The sequence below is a fragment of the Aquarana catesbeiana genome, linkage group LG12 (genome assembly GCF_042186555.1).
Source record: "Aquarana catesbeiana isolate 2022-GZ linkage group LG12, ASM4218655v1, whole genome shotgun sequence".
Lineage (NCBI taxonomy): Eukaryota > Metazoa > Chordata > Amphibia > Anura > Ranidae > Aquarana > Aquarana catesbeiana.
The window spans coordinates 208,379,795-208,396,543 of record NC_133335.1 but is presented as its reverse complement, the minus strand read 5'-3'; the positions used below and the strand labels follow the sequence as shown (position 1 = coordinate 208,396,543).

The 16,749-nt window shown below is 41.0% G+C and overlaps 1 protein-coding gene across 5 annotated transcripts in view; it reads left to right on the top strand.

The window, feature by feature from the left end:
* Window positions 1-239: 239 nt before the first annotated feature.
* The window catches only part of RBM39 (RNA binding motif protein 39), a 44,961-nt gene continuing 28,451 nt past the window's right edge, over window positions 240-16,749 (top strand). For 2 of the 5 annotated variants that reach the window (XM_073606574.1, XM_073606571.1), the window contains exons 1-5: window positions 241-548; window positions 6,430-6,480; window positions 11,331-11,361; window positions 12,967-13,027; window positions 14,648-14,697. In XM_073606574.1, coding sequence (XP_073462675.1) covers window positions 12,977-13,027; window positions 14,648-14,697 — 101 coding nt within the window. In that variant the 5' untranslated portion in view covers window positions 241-548; window positions 6,430-6,480; window positions 11,331-11,361; window positions 12,967-12,976. The other 3 variants (XM_073606573.1, XM_073606572.1, XM_073606575.1) reach the window with 3 other exon arrangements.

Genomic DNA, 16,749 nt, shown 5'->3' with positions numbered 1-16,749 from the left:
GTGGAATGTATGTTCCTTGCTAAAGTACATTCTTTTTTTTATCAGGTTGTTATGGGGAAGTTTGTGTTTTAAACGTATTCACATTGTATTGGCTGGTGTATGAAACCCAGAGCAACGATGAGCATCTCCTCACGGCCATGCTGATTTCAGACAGCGAGGCGGGAAATCACTGAGGAGACTGGCTCCTCCCTCCTACGCCTACCCAGCTTACGCCCTCCCCTCTCTCAGCGTCACATGCGCCCCTGGCCGCTCCCGTCGGAGACCCCGTATTGTCTGTAGTGGAAGGAGCCTGGCCGCCGCCATTTCAGGGAGTCGCAGGTTTGCCATTCTACGGGCCTACGAGTGATTCTACCGCCGCCACCATCCCCCCTACAGCCGGAGCTCCTGTGTGTCTCCCTCCTGGTCACCCCCCGCCTCATGCTCGGTGCTGTGTTCGCTGTGTAACGAAGCTCTTCTCTTTGTAGATCTCTCGCCATTTTTCTTCCGACCGTAAACAAGGCCGAGGCCTAGCTGTGAGACCAAGCCCTGATAGGGGCACGCTGCTGCTGGTAAGTTACCCGGATCATGACTTCCCTTCCATGTAACCTTTTAGGCCTGCGGGCCCCTCCCAGCACATGTGTGTAACGAACGGTATTTACCGATCGATAAGAAATATTTCATTACAAAGCTAACACAGCTTAGGGACTACTATTATTAATTTTTTTTCTTTTCTTCTGAGGGCCCCATAGATGTGTCCAGATACGGCTGACCTTCGAGCCTCGCTCCCTATGTGTGTCCTTGTATGTAGAGGGGTGTGTGTGTCCTCCGAGGACACGAGGGGGCGCCATGCTGCGGGGCCAATCTTCACACATCACTGCAAGGCCTGAATCTCATCTATACGTTTCTTTTTTTTTTTTGCAGCTTTGCACCACAGAACGTGTTCCCTAGGAAACCATGTGGACTGTAGTGCAAAATGCAAAGATGTGAATCAGGCCTAAGGGGGGGCTTCACAAAAACCTACTCCAGATCTATTCTGGGTGCTTTTTTTATTTTTTATTTGAGTTTCCAGATGATTTTTTTTTCCCTCTGTATTGGGGTCTGGTGTGTTTTTGATGCATTCCCATTCATTCTAATGTGTTTTTGGGGTCAGTTCACACCCACATGCAGTCCAGTGCGTGTGGGTTTTTTTTTTTCCTTGCGTCAAAAAGTAGGTTTTATGGTTTTGTTAATGGCATAGTTCACACCAGTGCTTGCCGTTCTAATGCATTCCAGAAAGAAAAAGCATAACTTGCGTTTTTCCCTGTACTGGAATGATGTAATATGACCTGGAACACACATGTTCTTGGGGCCACTTCACACCATAGAAACGCAGTTTGGGTGCGTTCCAGATGCTTTTCTGCATATGTGTTTTTGATGCTTTCCAGTGTATTTTTTGTTATCTTTTTTTCCCAACCACTTCAGCTCCGGAAGGTTTTACTCCCTTAATGGCCAGGCCATTTTTATATATATATTTATATTTTAGTAGAATTGCAGCTAACAGATCAGAACCTTTTGACTTTTTTTTTTTTTGGGACCACTGACATTTATATAGCCATCAGTGCTAAAAATAGCAACTGATTACTGTATAAATGGCAGGGAAGGGGGTTAACACTAGGGGGCGATCAAGGGGTTAAATGTGTTCCCTGAGTGTTTTCTAACTGTAGGGGGATGGAACTGCCTGGGGAGGAGGCAGATCGTTTTTCTTATATACTAGGAACACATGATCTGTTTCCCCTCCCCTGCCAGAACGGAGATTTATATATATATATATATATATATATATATATATATATATATATATATATATATATATATATCTATAAAAAAAAAATCTCTTGGATTCTCGATTTGAATAGTTTTTTTTTTTCCTTTGGAAACGGCGCCGGTTCTGAGGCGCTGCAGGCATGAGCTTTTAGGCGAGGCCGTGGCTTTGGCCTAGTCCGCGGCCTCGCCTAAAAACCCGCAGCGCCTCGGGACCGGCGCAGTGAAAAAAAAAATCTAAAAGAATCGATTTTGCTTAAATTTTGAATCTGACCTCTCAACTTGATTCAAGGTTTAAATAGATTTTTTTTCCCCAGCCCTAATATATATATGTTATATATATATATATATATATATATATATATATATACACACACACACACACACATATCCCCGTTTTGGCTCTGTCAGGAGCGATCGCGGGTGCCCGGCTATACCCCTTAAAGTGTCTGGCTATTCACGCAGGGGGGCCATTCTGCCGCCGTCAGACGTCGGTCGGCAAGAGACTATAGTGTTTGTTAACCCCCCCCCCCAAAAATAGATATCATGGTTCCAAAAAAAATAAATGCCTCCCCTTCCTCATCCCTGCCTGTCAGTTGTCTGTTTCTGGGAGTGGATTATTGGCATACAGCCAAGACAGCTGACCCTCTTCATTGGCAAAGGAAGGAAGAAATGTGCAGAGCTCTGCGGATCTATTTATAGCAACCTCCCACAACACAAGCTTCAGGCTGCTTTTGTCTCTGTGGTGTGAACTATGCCATTAGAAACCATATAACCTACTTTTTTATGCGCTTTTGATGCAGAAACAAAATGCACTGGACTGCATGTGGTGTGAACTGGCCCTGCTGTAATGGGCAGCGGTGCATTGTGTCCGAGTTGCTTTGAGGCTGGGTTCACATGTATGTGGTTTGCAGTCCAGAGAATTTCTGTTCACCGGTTCAGGTGCAAATTCTTTCCTAAACCAGACCCAAAAAACGCACAGGACCCCTTTCAGAGATGCACTGTGCACGTGTGAACTGCTTCCATTGGAAGCTGGTCACATTCACATGTTAATGCAAATTGGATATGGTTAAAACCGCATCCAATTCGCATATGTGAACCCAGCACAAAGGTTGGTTCACCTTCACCAAAAAACTCGCTTTGCAGGTAACGGGTATCTGTGTAAATTTTTTTTTTTTTTTAACTTAAAATAAAGGTAAACTAGAACTATAGTCCAAACTTTTTTTTTTTTTTTTTGATAGAGATAAGGGAAGTTATAACCCCTGTAAGGTTTTATTGCATCTTTGTCTCATTGGGGAGATTTCCTTTCCTCTTCCATAGCCAAAACAGGAAGTGAGAGGGAATCCCTGGAGTGTCGCCAGAACTAGTGTCCACATGGGAAGAGTTCCTCTCTATTCCGGTGTCAACCTGAAACTTATGTTTTTCTTAGTGATGCACCAAAAAATGATTGCCCGAAAAATAGGGGTATCTGTGTTTTGCCCATAATGGCCACCAAAAAAACGCGTGCGGTTTTGCCATGCTTATGGTGTGTTTTTTCATAGGTCATATAACGCAACACTGATGCACTCTTGGTGCGTTTTCAGTGCATTTCAATTGAAAGGTGTTTTTTGTTTTTTTTTTTTTTTTGTTTTTGTGGCAAGCAAGATATTTAACACTGCAACGGACCAGTGTGAAAACGTACATAGAATTTAAAGGGATGCATTTTTCTTTTGCTTTTAATGCAAAAGCACTTCAAGAACTGCTCAGTATGAAGGCAGCCTATTATATTAGTGTTATTAAAAAGTCGACTAATACAATTATATATAAATATTTTTAAAAACCGTCAGGGCATCCTGAATTTTTGGTTTCGGCACCAGAATTTTCATTTCGGTGCACCATTAGTTTTTCTTTTCTTACTTTTAGGCCTCATTCACACTTGGGCTCCAAAAAAGCTACTTTTAGAGGCATTTAATTTTTTTCTTTTTTTCTGTTTCTAAACGCTCCTTCTTCATGTTAATGTATGTGTCCATGCACACTATAAACCAGACTTTCTCAACCTTTTCAAGACCAAGGAAACCTTGAAATAACTTTCTGGTCTCAGGGAACCCCTGCTAAATATTACTTTATCTACAACTCACGATACATTAGTGTGATGGTCAGTGGGAAAAATGACCCCCTTACAGATCGCTAAAAAGATCAATGGTTGTCAGTGGGAACTTATCTGAGAGGCAGAAATTGGCCAAGGAACCTCTAGTAACCTCTGGAAGAACCCTAGGGTTCCATAACCCGGTTATAGGTGTTTAGAGGCAGAAAAAAAACAATCGTATGTGCATTCAGGAGAGGATTTCTTAAGCCAAAAAAAAAAAAAAACCCTGACATGGTTAAACGCATGTTAGTGCTAGGCGCTTTTAGCTCCTGAACGTTTTCCATTTCAATGGCCAGAATTAAATGAATATTCTGACCAATTAAATGAATACAAATTCTTGAGACTGTTTGACTTAGGAGCAATTTATGCTGTTGCCTTTGTCCTGCCAGGAGAAAAGCATTTCGAAGCGCCACAGTGTGCATGAGGTCCTAATGATTGTAAACCGGACAAATGGAGAAGGTGAATCTCCCTAATGTGAGCAGAGACAGCAAAAAAAAAAAAAAACGCACACGGGTTCGAACCGCTCTCCACTCTGTTCAAATCAAAAAAAAGTTTTGCCTTTTAGTAATACTTTTAAATGATGTCCTTGCTATAGGTTGGCCATTTGTGTTCCTCTTGACGCCTGACTGTAAAACTTCTGGGGTGTTGACTAAGCGAGGCCTAACTATTAGGCCTCATGCACACTGGACATTATTAAAAAATAAAAAAAAAATTAAAATAGTGTTTACAGCTGAAAAACTCCCCTTAAAACCCACTAGCTCTGGAGGTTTTATTTCCAGTTAAAAACTAAAACTGCTGATAAGAGTCTGTATGTCATGGACATAGGATAACATGCTGAGGGGTTTACTGGCTGCAGAAAAAAAAATCCTGAAGGCAAAAACGGCAGCTGTAAAAATGTCCAGTGTGTATGAGGACTTGCTGTCCACCATAAGAGGAGTGAGCTCTTTTTCTGATAAAAACATCCTCCCTATACTTTATCTTCCATGATGCAGTATCTCTGAGCTCAGTGTTTGAGAGCTCCCTCCTGTGATGGTCAGCAGTAGCAGCTGGTAGTGTTTGTTCTGAGAGTTTTCCAGTCAGGCTTCATGAGGTATGTAAATATCCTAGACCTATCGCAAGGGCGCTTTTCAACTTTGGTCAAAGTTGCTGAGTTTATCTACAGACACCCCTTACCTGCATAGGCGGTATTTATTGGTAAATGTGAACTATGCCTTTTTCATGTCAAGCCGCAAAGGTCCTGTGAGATTTATTTTTGTTTTCCTTATGTGGGGAAATGATCACACTTGACACTTTGCAACTGCATCCTAGAATATGATGTATACGCCATAGGCCCACGTTTCAGTAGAAGATTATTGAGGTGGTTGCAGAGCAGCAACAGCTGCCAAACTCTGCAAGGTGGTATTTTGTTTTTATCCCCTTGATGCAACACACATGTTCCCTGTTTTTACAATTTTAAGAGGCAGAAGCGACCCGTCCGCCTTTAATGCTTGCGTGAACCAGGTCTTCAAGTGGAATAAAGGGAGCCTTTTTCCTTCATCAGTCCCCATCTCTTGCCAGTGCTGGCGCTCCGTCTTTGTGTTCGGCCATCTTCATTGGCAGGTGCGGGATGATGTCGCACTCCTGCGCAGGCGCTAGTCGTCTCAGCACACAGGGATCGGGCTGGCGCTGTAAGCTGAGCTCAGTTTACATGCTGGGGAATGCTGTGAGCATGCAGGTAAGTGTATTAAAGAAGATGTTGCATGTCTCTTCTGCAATGAAAAGCCTTCCTGCTCACAGTGAATAACAGCTGGACTTTTTTGTTCTGCTTTAAAATTCCTAAAGTGAAGGATAAGGCTAATAGTATCATTAAAAATGCTCCCTACTCCTGCATACCATGTATAAAAAAAAACTTACTTTGTTTTTAAACTGGTTCATTCATGTTATCCTGCAACTTCAGCTCCCATATGTCAGTAAGTGGCTGCTGCAGGGGAGAGGGAGCTCCGAGAACAGCTGCACCATGAAAGCCTATAGCAGGGATATGCAATTAGAGGACCTCCAGCTGTTGCAGAACTACAAGTCCCATGAGGCATAGCAAGACTGACAGCCACAAGCATGACACCCAGAGGCACGATGGGACTTGTAGTTTTGCAACAGCTGGAGGTCCGCCAATTGCATATCCCTGGCCTATAGGTTATGTCAAGGCTCTGGGAATTACCAGCTGTTAAGTGCTCCTTTACACGTGATTTGAGATGCAGAATCACTTGACCAGATTAAAATAAAGGTAATTACTCGAATCCCTTTTAAACAGGGTATGCAGTATAGGTAGGAGGGATTTATATTTTGGAATAGTTTCCTTTTTTTTTTTTTTTTTTTTTTTTTTTTTTTTTGCTGCTGTGATCCAACTTTGGGGGCTGGCTACGTTCTCCATGACCCTGTTATATATAGAACATAGTCCATCTTGGAGAAAGACAGGGTCACTGTGATGTGTAGTGTACATAGAGCAGTGCACATGACAGCAACTAACGTGCACTGTTCATTCCATACAGAAACCAGGAGGAAAAGGAGAGGTTCAGGAGCTCACAAAGGCAGAAAACACAGTAAGAACCAATTTCACAAAAAAAGATTACAAGGCTATAAGTAGTGTATAGATAATTTTTGGAGAATAAGGATATTGTTTAATTTAAGCTGCCCATACACTGATTGATTTTCAAATGATTGTTCATGGTAACGTTCTTACAAAAACTGTAATCAATATATTTGATGAGAAAAAATTAAATACATTAACATTTTGTTTCCCTTTTTGATTTTGCAATGGCTGTGATTTCCCAAACATAATCCACATGCCGAAGGGGTTGATTTACTAGAGCTAGAGAGTGCAAAATCTGGTGCAGCTCTGCATAGAAACCAATCAGATTCCAGATTTTTTTTTTTTTTTTTTCCAAAGCTTAATTGAACAAGCTGAAGTTAGAAGATGATTGGCTACCATGCAGAGGTGCACCATATTTTGCACACTCCCAGTTTTAGTAAATCAACCCCACTTTTAAAACGTTTTTCATCGTGCACGTTTTGAATTTTCTCATTACTGGTAAAAAAAAAAAAAAAAAAGTTTGATTTGACTCCCACTAACTATTAGAAAATCAAATATTTCCGAAACGTAACTAAATTCTTCTAGTCTATGGCCAGCTTTACTTAGATCCCCCCCCCCCCTTTTTTTTTTTTTCTTTTTATGTGTTCATATTGATGTCACAACTTCAGAATTGAGCAGCACATGTGTTTCATGGTTGAATGTTTAGTGGTGTTAATCATCAGTGGGTGCTCGTTCTTTAACTTGTATAATGATTGGCATGGTAGATTCTGAGAAGCACACATGTTGCAGGCCTGGTTACACTTTTAGCTGGGTGTCTTTTGGTGGTTTGGACTTTTTACTAGAGTGTGAAGTTGTTTTTGCTGTTGGTTTGAGCAGATTTTTTTGGTGGGGGCAAGAGAATCTATTTATACAATATAATATTTTCACAGGAGATTCAATCAACTTTGATCAGTCAACTTTGGGAAAAGTGTGAATTCTGGGTGAAATTTGTATGAACGTTTCTTTACGTTGATTGGCTAAATGTAGCATAATCAGTAAACCTAGTTATCGCTGCGGCTGTCATGGTTGTTGGACATCTGTAACCATGGTTTAGAGATCAATAGAGGGTTTTCTGTTTTTTATATTAAGTTTTAGTGGCGGTTCACACTTATGCGATCTAATTCCTTTGCCGTTTCACAGTTTACTCTGCGAGCCACAGCAGTTTGCAGATCTCAGTGTGAACCACTGTTCAATTCAGGTGTGATGCAGGATTTTCAGCGTTTCCCACATCTCACCAGTGTGAGCCGAGCCTTAGTGTAATTTCATTGCTCCCACGGACTTGGGTTATTTTGTAACTTGCTACTTAGATGTTGAAATGTTTTAACTAGCTGGAGTCAGATAAGAGGGCAAAGTACAGCTCGCGTTATCTTAGAAAAATAGATTTAGGAACACCAGGGTCGGGGGAAGGTGTGTGTTGTTGGTTTTTTTTTTTTTTTGTGTCTGTTTGTATTTGTGGAAAATATGGTGTCATGGTTCAGCTTTGCACGTGTTGGGCACATTTTTTGGGAGAGTTCTTGATGGCAACCCTCTGAATTTATTAGTATATAATGTTTTATCAGAATGTTGTTGCATTTAACCACTTAAAGACCAGCCTTGTTTTGCATTTTAGGTGTTTACATGTTTAAAACAGGTTTTTTTGCTAGAAAATTACTTAGAACCCCCAAACGTTATATATGGTTTTTCTTCTAACACCCTAGAGAATAAAATGACGGTCGTTGCAATACTTTTTTTTTTTTTTTTTTTTTTTTTTTATACCATATTTGCGCAGCGGTCTTAAAAGCGCACTTTTTTTGGGAAAAAAATCAATTTTTGAATAAAAAAATAAGACCACAGTAAAGTTAGCCCATTTTTTTTTTTTTTTTTTTTTTTTTTTTTTTATATTGTGAAATATATAATGTTACGCCAAGTAAATTGATATCCAACATGTCACGCTTCAAAATTGCACCCGCTCGTGGAATGGCGTCAAACTTTTACCCTCAAAAATCTCCATAGGCGATGTTTAAAAAATTCTACAGGTTGCATATTTTGTGGTACAGAGGAGGTCTAGGGCTAGAATTATTGCTCTCGCTCTACCGGTCGCGGCGATACCTTGCATGTGTGGTTTGACCACTGTTTTCATATGCGGGCGCTACTCGAGTATGCATTCGTTTCTGCTCGCTGGGACGGGGGTTTTTTTTTTTTTTTTAAATTTATTATTTATTTTACATTATTTTATTTATATTTACACTGTTTTTAAAAAAAAAAAAAAAAATTGTCACTTTTATTCCTATTACAAGGAATGTAAACGTCTCTTGTAATAGAAAAAAAGCATGACAGGACCTCTTAAATATGAGGTCTGGGGTCAAAAAGACCTCAGATCTCATGTTTACACTAAAATGCAATAAAAAAAGTCATTTAAAAAAAAATGACATTGAAAAAAATATGCCTTTTAAGAGGCGTAGACGGAAGTGACATTTTGACACCGCTTCCGCCCAGCAGTGTCATGGAGACGAGTGGGCACCATCTTAGCCTCACTCGTTTCCAGGCACACCACAGAGAAGGACGCGATCGCCTCCGCCGCTACCGACGGCTCCGGTAAGCGGCGGAGGGCACCGGATCGCGGGGGGAGACCCTCTCGCGCCACCGATAAAAGTGATCTTGCGGCGCAGGGACCACTTTTATCTGAAAGCCGGCTGCCGCACGAAAACGGGGATACCAGGGTTATGGCAGCTAGCCATAACCCTTCTCCTAGGGGGGTTATACGATGCAGGGAAGAGCTACCAGCGCCGCCGGGGGACCCCAGAAGTTGAGATCGGGGCCGCTTTGTGCAAAAAGAACTGCACAGTGGAGGTAAAAGTATGACATGTTTGTTATTTTAAAAAAAAATTAAAAATGAAGCCTTAGGGCTTTTTCACATGGAGGATCCGTATGTCCGTTTTTCATCCTTCCGTTTTCGGATGAAAAACGGACATGTATCCCTATGGAGCGTCGGATGTCAGCGGTGACATGTCCGCTGACATCCGACCCGCTCCGATCCGAAAAGTGTAACGGAGGAAAACCCTACTTTTCATCAGTTTTCGGATCGGGTGACGACGGACTCTACGGTCCGTCGTCATCCGATCCCCCATAGGGGAGAGCGGCGCTCTGACAGGTCCGTCGCTGCACAGTGTGCATCGACGGACCTGTCATTTTCCTGCTCAGCGGGGATCGCAAGCAAGTGGGTGTTCACGGGGCGGATCAGTGATGAAAGAGCCCTTACAATCACTTTAAACTCCTGCAGCCTTATGCTAAAGTGCAGAGTAGCTGAATCTAGAGTCTATAATCAGCCCTGTGGGTTTGGGGATATGTGATACAACACAGCATACTGAACTGTAACCAGGTTTTCCATGCCTCATGAGGTTAAAATGGTGTTTGAGCCTTCTGTGGATTAAGTGGTGTAATACCCCTGGGTGATGAGTGATAATTCTGCTTAGTTGAGTTCTCTCTCTCCCCTTCTAGAAGTTGCATTGATAGATTTAGTATACTAGTTTAAAAGGTAAAAAAGTTGAAACAATTTTAATGTATTAATCACAAACTTGAAATTTAAAGCGGACCTACACTGTATCTGAGCACCACAACGCAAAAACACTAACCCATATTTAATAATCAAAGCAAACTCCCTCATCCATCCATGTCTCCTTGCTTTATTTTGCCGCAAAATCACTTTGAAAAACACCCCCCCTGTCCTTAGTTCAGGCATACAAGCGTGACTTTGCTGAGAAAACCCCTCCAGAAGACTCCTGCTGTGTATGACATTTGCCTAGACATGGAAACCAGGAAGTAACTGAAGAAACCTAAAAAAAAAAAAAAAAAAAAGCTTAAAACCAGTAAATATGATATACTTTATATTTACTAATGCTAGCAACATAGGGATTAAAGAGTCAATGTTGGTTGAGAGAGTGAAGTTCCGCTTTAAAATGACTTTAAAAATAAGCATTTGGTCTTGGTAGATCTATTTTTCGATCAACCGTTGTAGGAATGTTATGAACTTTTTAACATTTTTGGCTTGAACTAATAAGCTCTTTGTGCACACGAGCAGTTTGGTCTGTCAGATACCGGCATTTTTGGGCACCTGTGAGCCCCACAGGTACAGTGACCAACCCCCGAATTCTACGTTCATGACAACCATTCCTGAATGCTTACAGCCCCAACTGCAAACGCCGGTTACAGCGACCAGCCACTTTGTATTTCAGCCTATTATACATTGACAGGCTGCTGGCAGAGGGGCTCCTGTACCTCTTAGGTGCCTGAAATTGCTGGTATTTGATGCTGATGGGGCTGTGATTTGCCAATAAAGTTGGTGTAATAAACTCCTTTTTTTTTTTTTTTTTTGGTTGGTAATTCTGTGTCTACATTTGTTACCAAGTTAAAGCCCTTTGTTATGTTAGGGTAGAGTAGACTAAAAGATATAATGCGCAGAAACGCCAAAATCAAATAAAACTCTCTGGGACTCAAAGAGCAAAAGGCCTGGGGCTGAAGTAATCCCATCCATTATGCGTGTATGTATGTAAGAATTATGTTTTAATTAAAAAATGACAGCCACCTCTGGCTATTCTTCATTTGCATGTTGTAAGCCAGAACAAGAAAATGTCTCCGCTTCCTTGAACACGTAGATTTTCTTCCTGTCCTTGTCTGTCACGATGTAATGAATAGTGGTGGCGCTCGTCTTCCACTGACTCCTAATGATCAAATAAGACATTGTTCTGTGTGCCTTTTATTAAGCTGGTTAGCATATTCTCTCCTTTTTTCAGGTTTAAAATTGCACTGTTTTTAATAACTGCAGACAATTTTTTTTATCCATAGGTTTTGCTTGAAGGATAACACTAAACATATGGTACTAATTACTTTACTTTTCCTTGCTATTACCATACAACACAAATGGCCTAATACATAGCTGAAATCATATGGTGATCTCCATTAGGTCCTAGGAAGAAAAGCACTGTAGTATACGACAACATGCCAAGGTAGTAATGAACTGTCAGAGTGAGCTGTTGGTGCAAGAGGTAGATCTGAGGAATGTAATGCCTTGTTTCCACTGAGCGGATTGGTTCGGTATGGTACGCTATTTTGAGTGTTTCCATTATGAAAGCGACCCATGCAACCGAACCGCACCATTCTGGGACTTGCTTCAGATGTGGGGCAATAGAAAATGATACGGTTTGGTTAGGGCGGAGCTACGATACATTCCACTGATTGGCGGACGTGTGACGCCATGCATTTTTTCTAAACCCACGTATGGCCTCTGGCGGTCCGACTTGCATTGGAAACGCTCACCTGAATAGCCGGACCATTCTAGGCCTTCCAGACTGTACCGACCCGAACTGATCCCCTCAGTGGAAACGAGGCATAATAGTTCCATTAGTAGAAGTTCAGTAGCAGTTGGCTCTCCCAAGTGTGGAGATATATATATCTTGCCTCCAATATTAATGAAGAATTGGTTAAGTAGAGTTATAGGCAAAACTTTTTTTTCGCTTTGGATAGGGTTACAATCCAGTCAGTTTTTTGGGGTTTTTTTTTTTGTTTTTGTTTTTTTTCCAACTGTGCCCCTTTTCAGAGATTTCCCATCACTTCTTGTTCCATAGCCAAACGGGAAGTGAGAAATCCTTGCAAATAACGGAATTCCTTTAGGGACCCCCAGGTTACCAGAAATGTCTTAATTGGAAGATTTTCTTTGCCTTATACTTCTCTGGGGACAACCCAATTTTTTTTTTTTTCTTTCAGTGATTGGGGGGGGGGGGGGTGAATCTCCTTAATGGGGGCACACAGCAATAAAAACTGACAGGGATTCCAATCCATTTTCACTCAAATTCAAATAAGTTTTGCCTTTTTAGTTATACTTTAATTCTATCCGGATACCACAACTGACACTACAGTATGGGGATTGTCATTCACTCTCCCCTTCCACTCTCCTTGTCCATTCAGTAAAAGCCTTTTGTTGTGTTTGCTGAATGCCCTGTGTTCAGTAAAACAGTACATGGCTTTTTTTTTTTTTTTTTCTCCAATGGACAAGGTAGAGCGTGAACAACGCAATCCCCTGCACTGTACTATAGTCAGAACTGTCAGTTGCGATGACCGGGGGACCATCTGCAGTATCTGGCAGTAAGTAAGCAGCAGCGCTGAGGATTTAGGGTTATCAACCAATAACTTGTTTTACAGAGCAGAAAAGTGTTTTTTTTTTTTCTTTTAAATTGGAATTATTAGTTTGCGCCTTTCTTTTGTTTGTTCTCACTTCAATTTGGCAGCCTGTGTTTCTCACTCTTACATGGAATAGCTGGCCCCTGAATCTTGACAACTTTTATAGACAATGGCTTGCTATGTTCTTGACTGAGCACCTTTCCAGAAGAGATTTGAGAAATTGTATCATGTATCACCCTGTAGATTAGTTAAGACGTCTGTATTAATCAGGTTTGTAGATCAATATTTTTTTTTTCGTTTTCAGAGAAATCAAAATGGCTGATGATATCGATATAGAAGCGATGCTGGAAGCTCCTTACAGGAAGGTGAGAATGATCTGTATAATTTTGTATTCAGAACATTAGTTCTTTTAAAACTACTGCAGAAATGTAAACTAACACCCCTGGAGATCTCGTGACTTATCCCTTGGAGATGTTGCATAACTTAAAAAGTAAATATTTACTGTAAATGTGATGATTATGTGCAGTAGTTTGACTTCAGCGTGATAAATAAATGCCCATCTATCTCTTTTTGTAGACTTGCCTAACGATATATCACCTCTACTCCCATGAATTCACCTTTGATTCCAGTGTGAACTGTCAATCATAAGGTAGTAATTGAGTGACGTATCGCTGTACCGTGGTCCCCTAGGTAAAAAGACTTGCCTATGAATTGCCGAGCCTCGGTTTGGCATAACAACAAGGTGAATGCAGTGGTTTATGGGAAAAAATGGGGTTCCAAGAATATCCACTTTCACCAGCCAAAGAACAGGACAGTTCAAGCAGAATTTACTCTGCACTTTCTAACATTTTCATTACTTTTTTAACTTAAAGAAAACTGGTGAAAAGTTTTGACAACGGGAAGCATTCAGCCTGTGAGTAATGAAAAAAAAGTGACCAGATTCTTGGATCTCCCACTTATTTTATTTTGTTTTATTTTTCTGTCATAATTTGATATGGCTGTTATGCTGTCCTCAGCCTTAGTTCAGCAAAGTTCTTTGATTTTGTAAACACGGGATTCAAACTTTATTACCATATAGCGTAACTGTATATTATTGCAAATTCCCTGTTTTGGAGATGCTAATGTATCCATTATCTTTACTGGCGTTTTAACTGTTTGCATGCTAAAGCACTGAGAACCCCAGTTTAATTTGCTCTAAATAATAGTCTCATTTTTTACACTAGCTTTGTTTGAATCCCTATTGTGGTTTGTTTACCACCACATTTGCTTAACTAGCCAAGCCAGTACTTCTGTATTGTTAGTTTTAGTATCCCCCTGAACATAATGTCTGGCTTTTAAAGCCTTAGTCTGGGATATTTCCATGTTAACAGATGTGGCTTTAGGGCAATGTGTAGGTTGGACAGGTGCATATTTGCTGATTTTTCTTGGGAGTCGACGTTACTAAAGCAGTGTGAATCCCTGTTTGCTTCAGGGCGTGATGTGTGACAGAGGTGGCATCAAGCTCTTACAGTCCCAACCCTCCATCGAAAATGGGCGAAGATCTCAGGAATGGCATCGTTCACAGGAAATGGATAGTGGTTGCTGCTAGCGTGGCCACTTAGGGCTTAGGCAAAACGATAGCCTTGGTACTCATCACAAGGACCACAGCACCCAACCATTTTGCTTAAACCAATACGGTCTTCCACATGTAGACAAAACTATCGCTTTTTACAGTCACAGGATGTTCAACCACATAAGTTAATGTACAGACTACTAAAACAAGTTGCACTAGTTAAATTTTAATCTATATAATCCACTTTTTACATCCTAGTGGATTGCTTTAAAATTTCCCATGTATATTCTTTCTTGTAGCTTTCCACACACAGTTTTAGTTACATAGACATTAAATATTTTTTATTCTCTCATTCCAATTCCCTTTACCCCTTTTACCCACTTGAAATATTTCCTCCTCGTCCTCATGATGTTCTTCTATCAACCCTGCTTAGGACGAGAACAAACAGAACAGTGCCAATGGACATGAGGAGCGTAGCAAGAAGTAAGTGGTTTTAACTTTAAATGCAGGAAATGTGAGCATTTGGTTATTGGCATGTTTTGTGGGTTGTTAACCCTCATTTGCGTTGGCGCCTCCCGGACTTTTAAGAGGTTTCAGATGCTTGATGGGGGCGGGGCATTTTATGATGTGACCGCCGTGATTGGCTGTCATGGCAATTAACATAGCTCCCAAACGCAAGAACCGTTACCCGGTGGTAACTGTGCTGGGAGCTGGCGGGGTGTGCGCTCTCGGCACAGCTGTCTACTAATTGGTACACAAATATGCGGTTTCTTAACGCCAAGGCCCACCCACTAAGAGGCTGCATATTTGCTTACTGTCGGCGGGTTAAATGAGCCTGTTAAAATATGCCTACACCTAAGATCAAAATTTAACATATTAGGCTTATTATATGTGTCCTAGAACTTTATTTTTTGCACAAATGTTAGATGTATTTTTTAGGCCTTATTTAATTAAAACTCCTAAACATTACATTTATGTTCTGATCAAGAGTTTATATGATAAAATATGGTGGTAGTTACAATATTTGTACAACTAGGAATCAAGCCTGTTTTCAGTAAAAAAAAATTACATTAGAATGTTAATACACACAATAAAATTCATAATTTTTGGTAAAAGCTAATATAGTGCCACCAGAATAGATCTAAAACTTTAAGCCTAGAAATTACGTGCACCTGCGAAACTAAGATGCTTCTATTATATAGTAATAAGCCTTTACAGCGCATAATTTTACAGTTAACCATAGATGACCCTGGAATTATTCTTCTCATTCCGCCCTGTGTGGGGATTAATGTGTGTTGTTTTTTTTTTTTTTTTCCTCTTTGTTATATTACAGCCATTTGCTAAAATCAGTTCATTTTTTCCTCAATGTACACACAGCACCCCATATTGACTGAAAAACACAGAATTGTTGACATTTTTGCAGATTTATGAAAAAAGAAAAACTGAAATATCACATGGTCCGACGTATTCAGACCCTTTGCTCAGTATTTAGTAGAAGCACCCTTTTGATCTAATACAGCCATGAGTCTTTTTGGGAAAGATGCAACAAGATTTTCACACCTGGATTTGGGGATCCTCTGCCATTCCTCCTTGCAGATCTTCTCCAGTTCTGTCAGGTTGGATGGTAAACGTTGGTGGACAGCCATTTTTAGGTCTCTCCAGAGATGCTCAATTGGGTTTAAGTCAGGGCTCTGGCTGGGCCATTCAAGAACAGTCACGGAGTTATCCTGAAGCCACTCCTTTGTTATTTTAGCTGTGTGCTTAGGGTCATTGTCTTGTTGGAAGGTAAACTTTCAGCCCAATCTAAGGTCCTGAGTACTCTGGAGAAGGTTTTCGACCATGATATCCCTGTACTTGGCCACATTCATCTTTCCTTCGATTGCAACCAGTCATCCTGTCCCTGCAGCTGAAAAACACCCCCACAGCATGATGCTGCCACCACCATGCTTCACTGTTGGGACTGTATTGGACAGGTGATGAACAGTGCCTGGTTTTCTCCACACATACCGCTTAGAATTAAGGCCGAAAAGTTCTATCTTGGTCTCATCAGACCAGAGAATCTTATTTTCTCACCATCTTGGAGTCCTTCAGGTGTTTTTTTTAGCAAACTCCATGTGGGCTTTCATGTGTCTTGCACTGAGGAGTGGCTTCCATCGGGCCACTCTGCCATAAAGCCTTAAATGGCGGAGGGCTGCAGTGATGGTTGACTTTCTCCCATCTCCCGACTGCATCTCTGGAGCTCAGCCACAGTGATCTTTGGGTTCTTCTTTACCTCTCTCACCAAGGCTCTTCTCCCCTGATAGCTCAGTTTGGCCAGACGGCCAGCTCTAGGAAGGGTTCTGGTCATCCCAAACATCTTTCATTTAAGGATTATGGAGGCCACTGTGCTCTTAGGAACCTTAAGTGCAGCATCATTTTTTTTTTTTTTTTTTTTTTTTTTTTTGTAACCTTGGCCAGATCTGTGCCTTGCCACAATTCTGTCTGAGCTCTTCAGGCAGTTGATTTGACCTCATGATTCTCATTTGCACTGTGAGC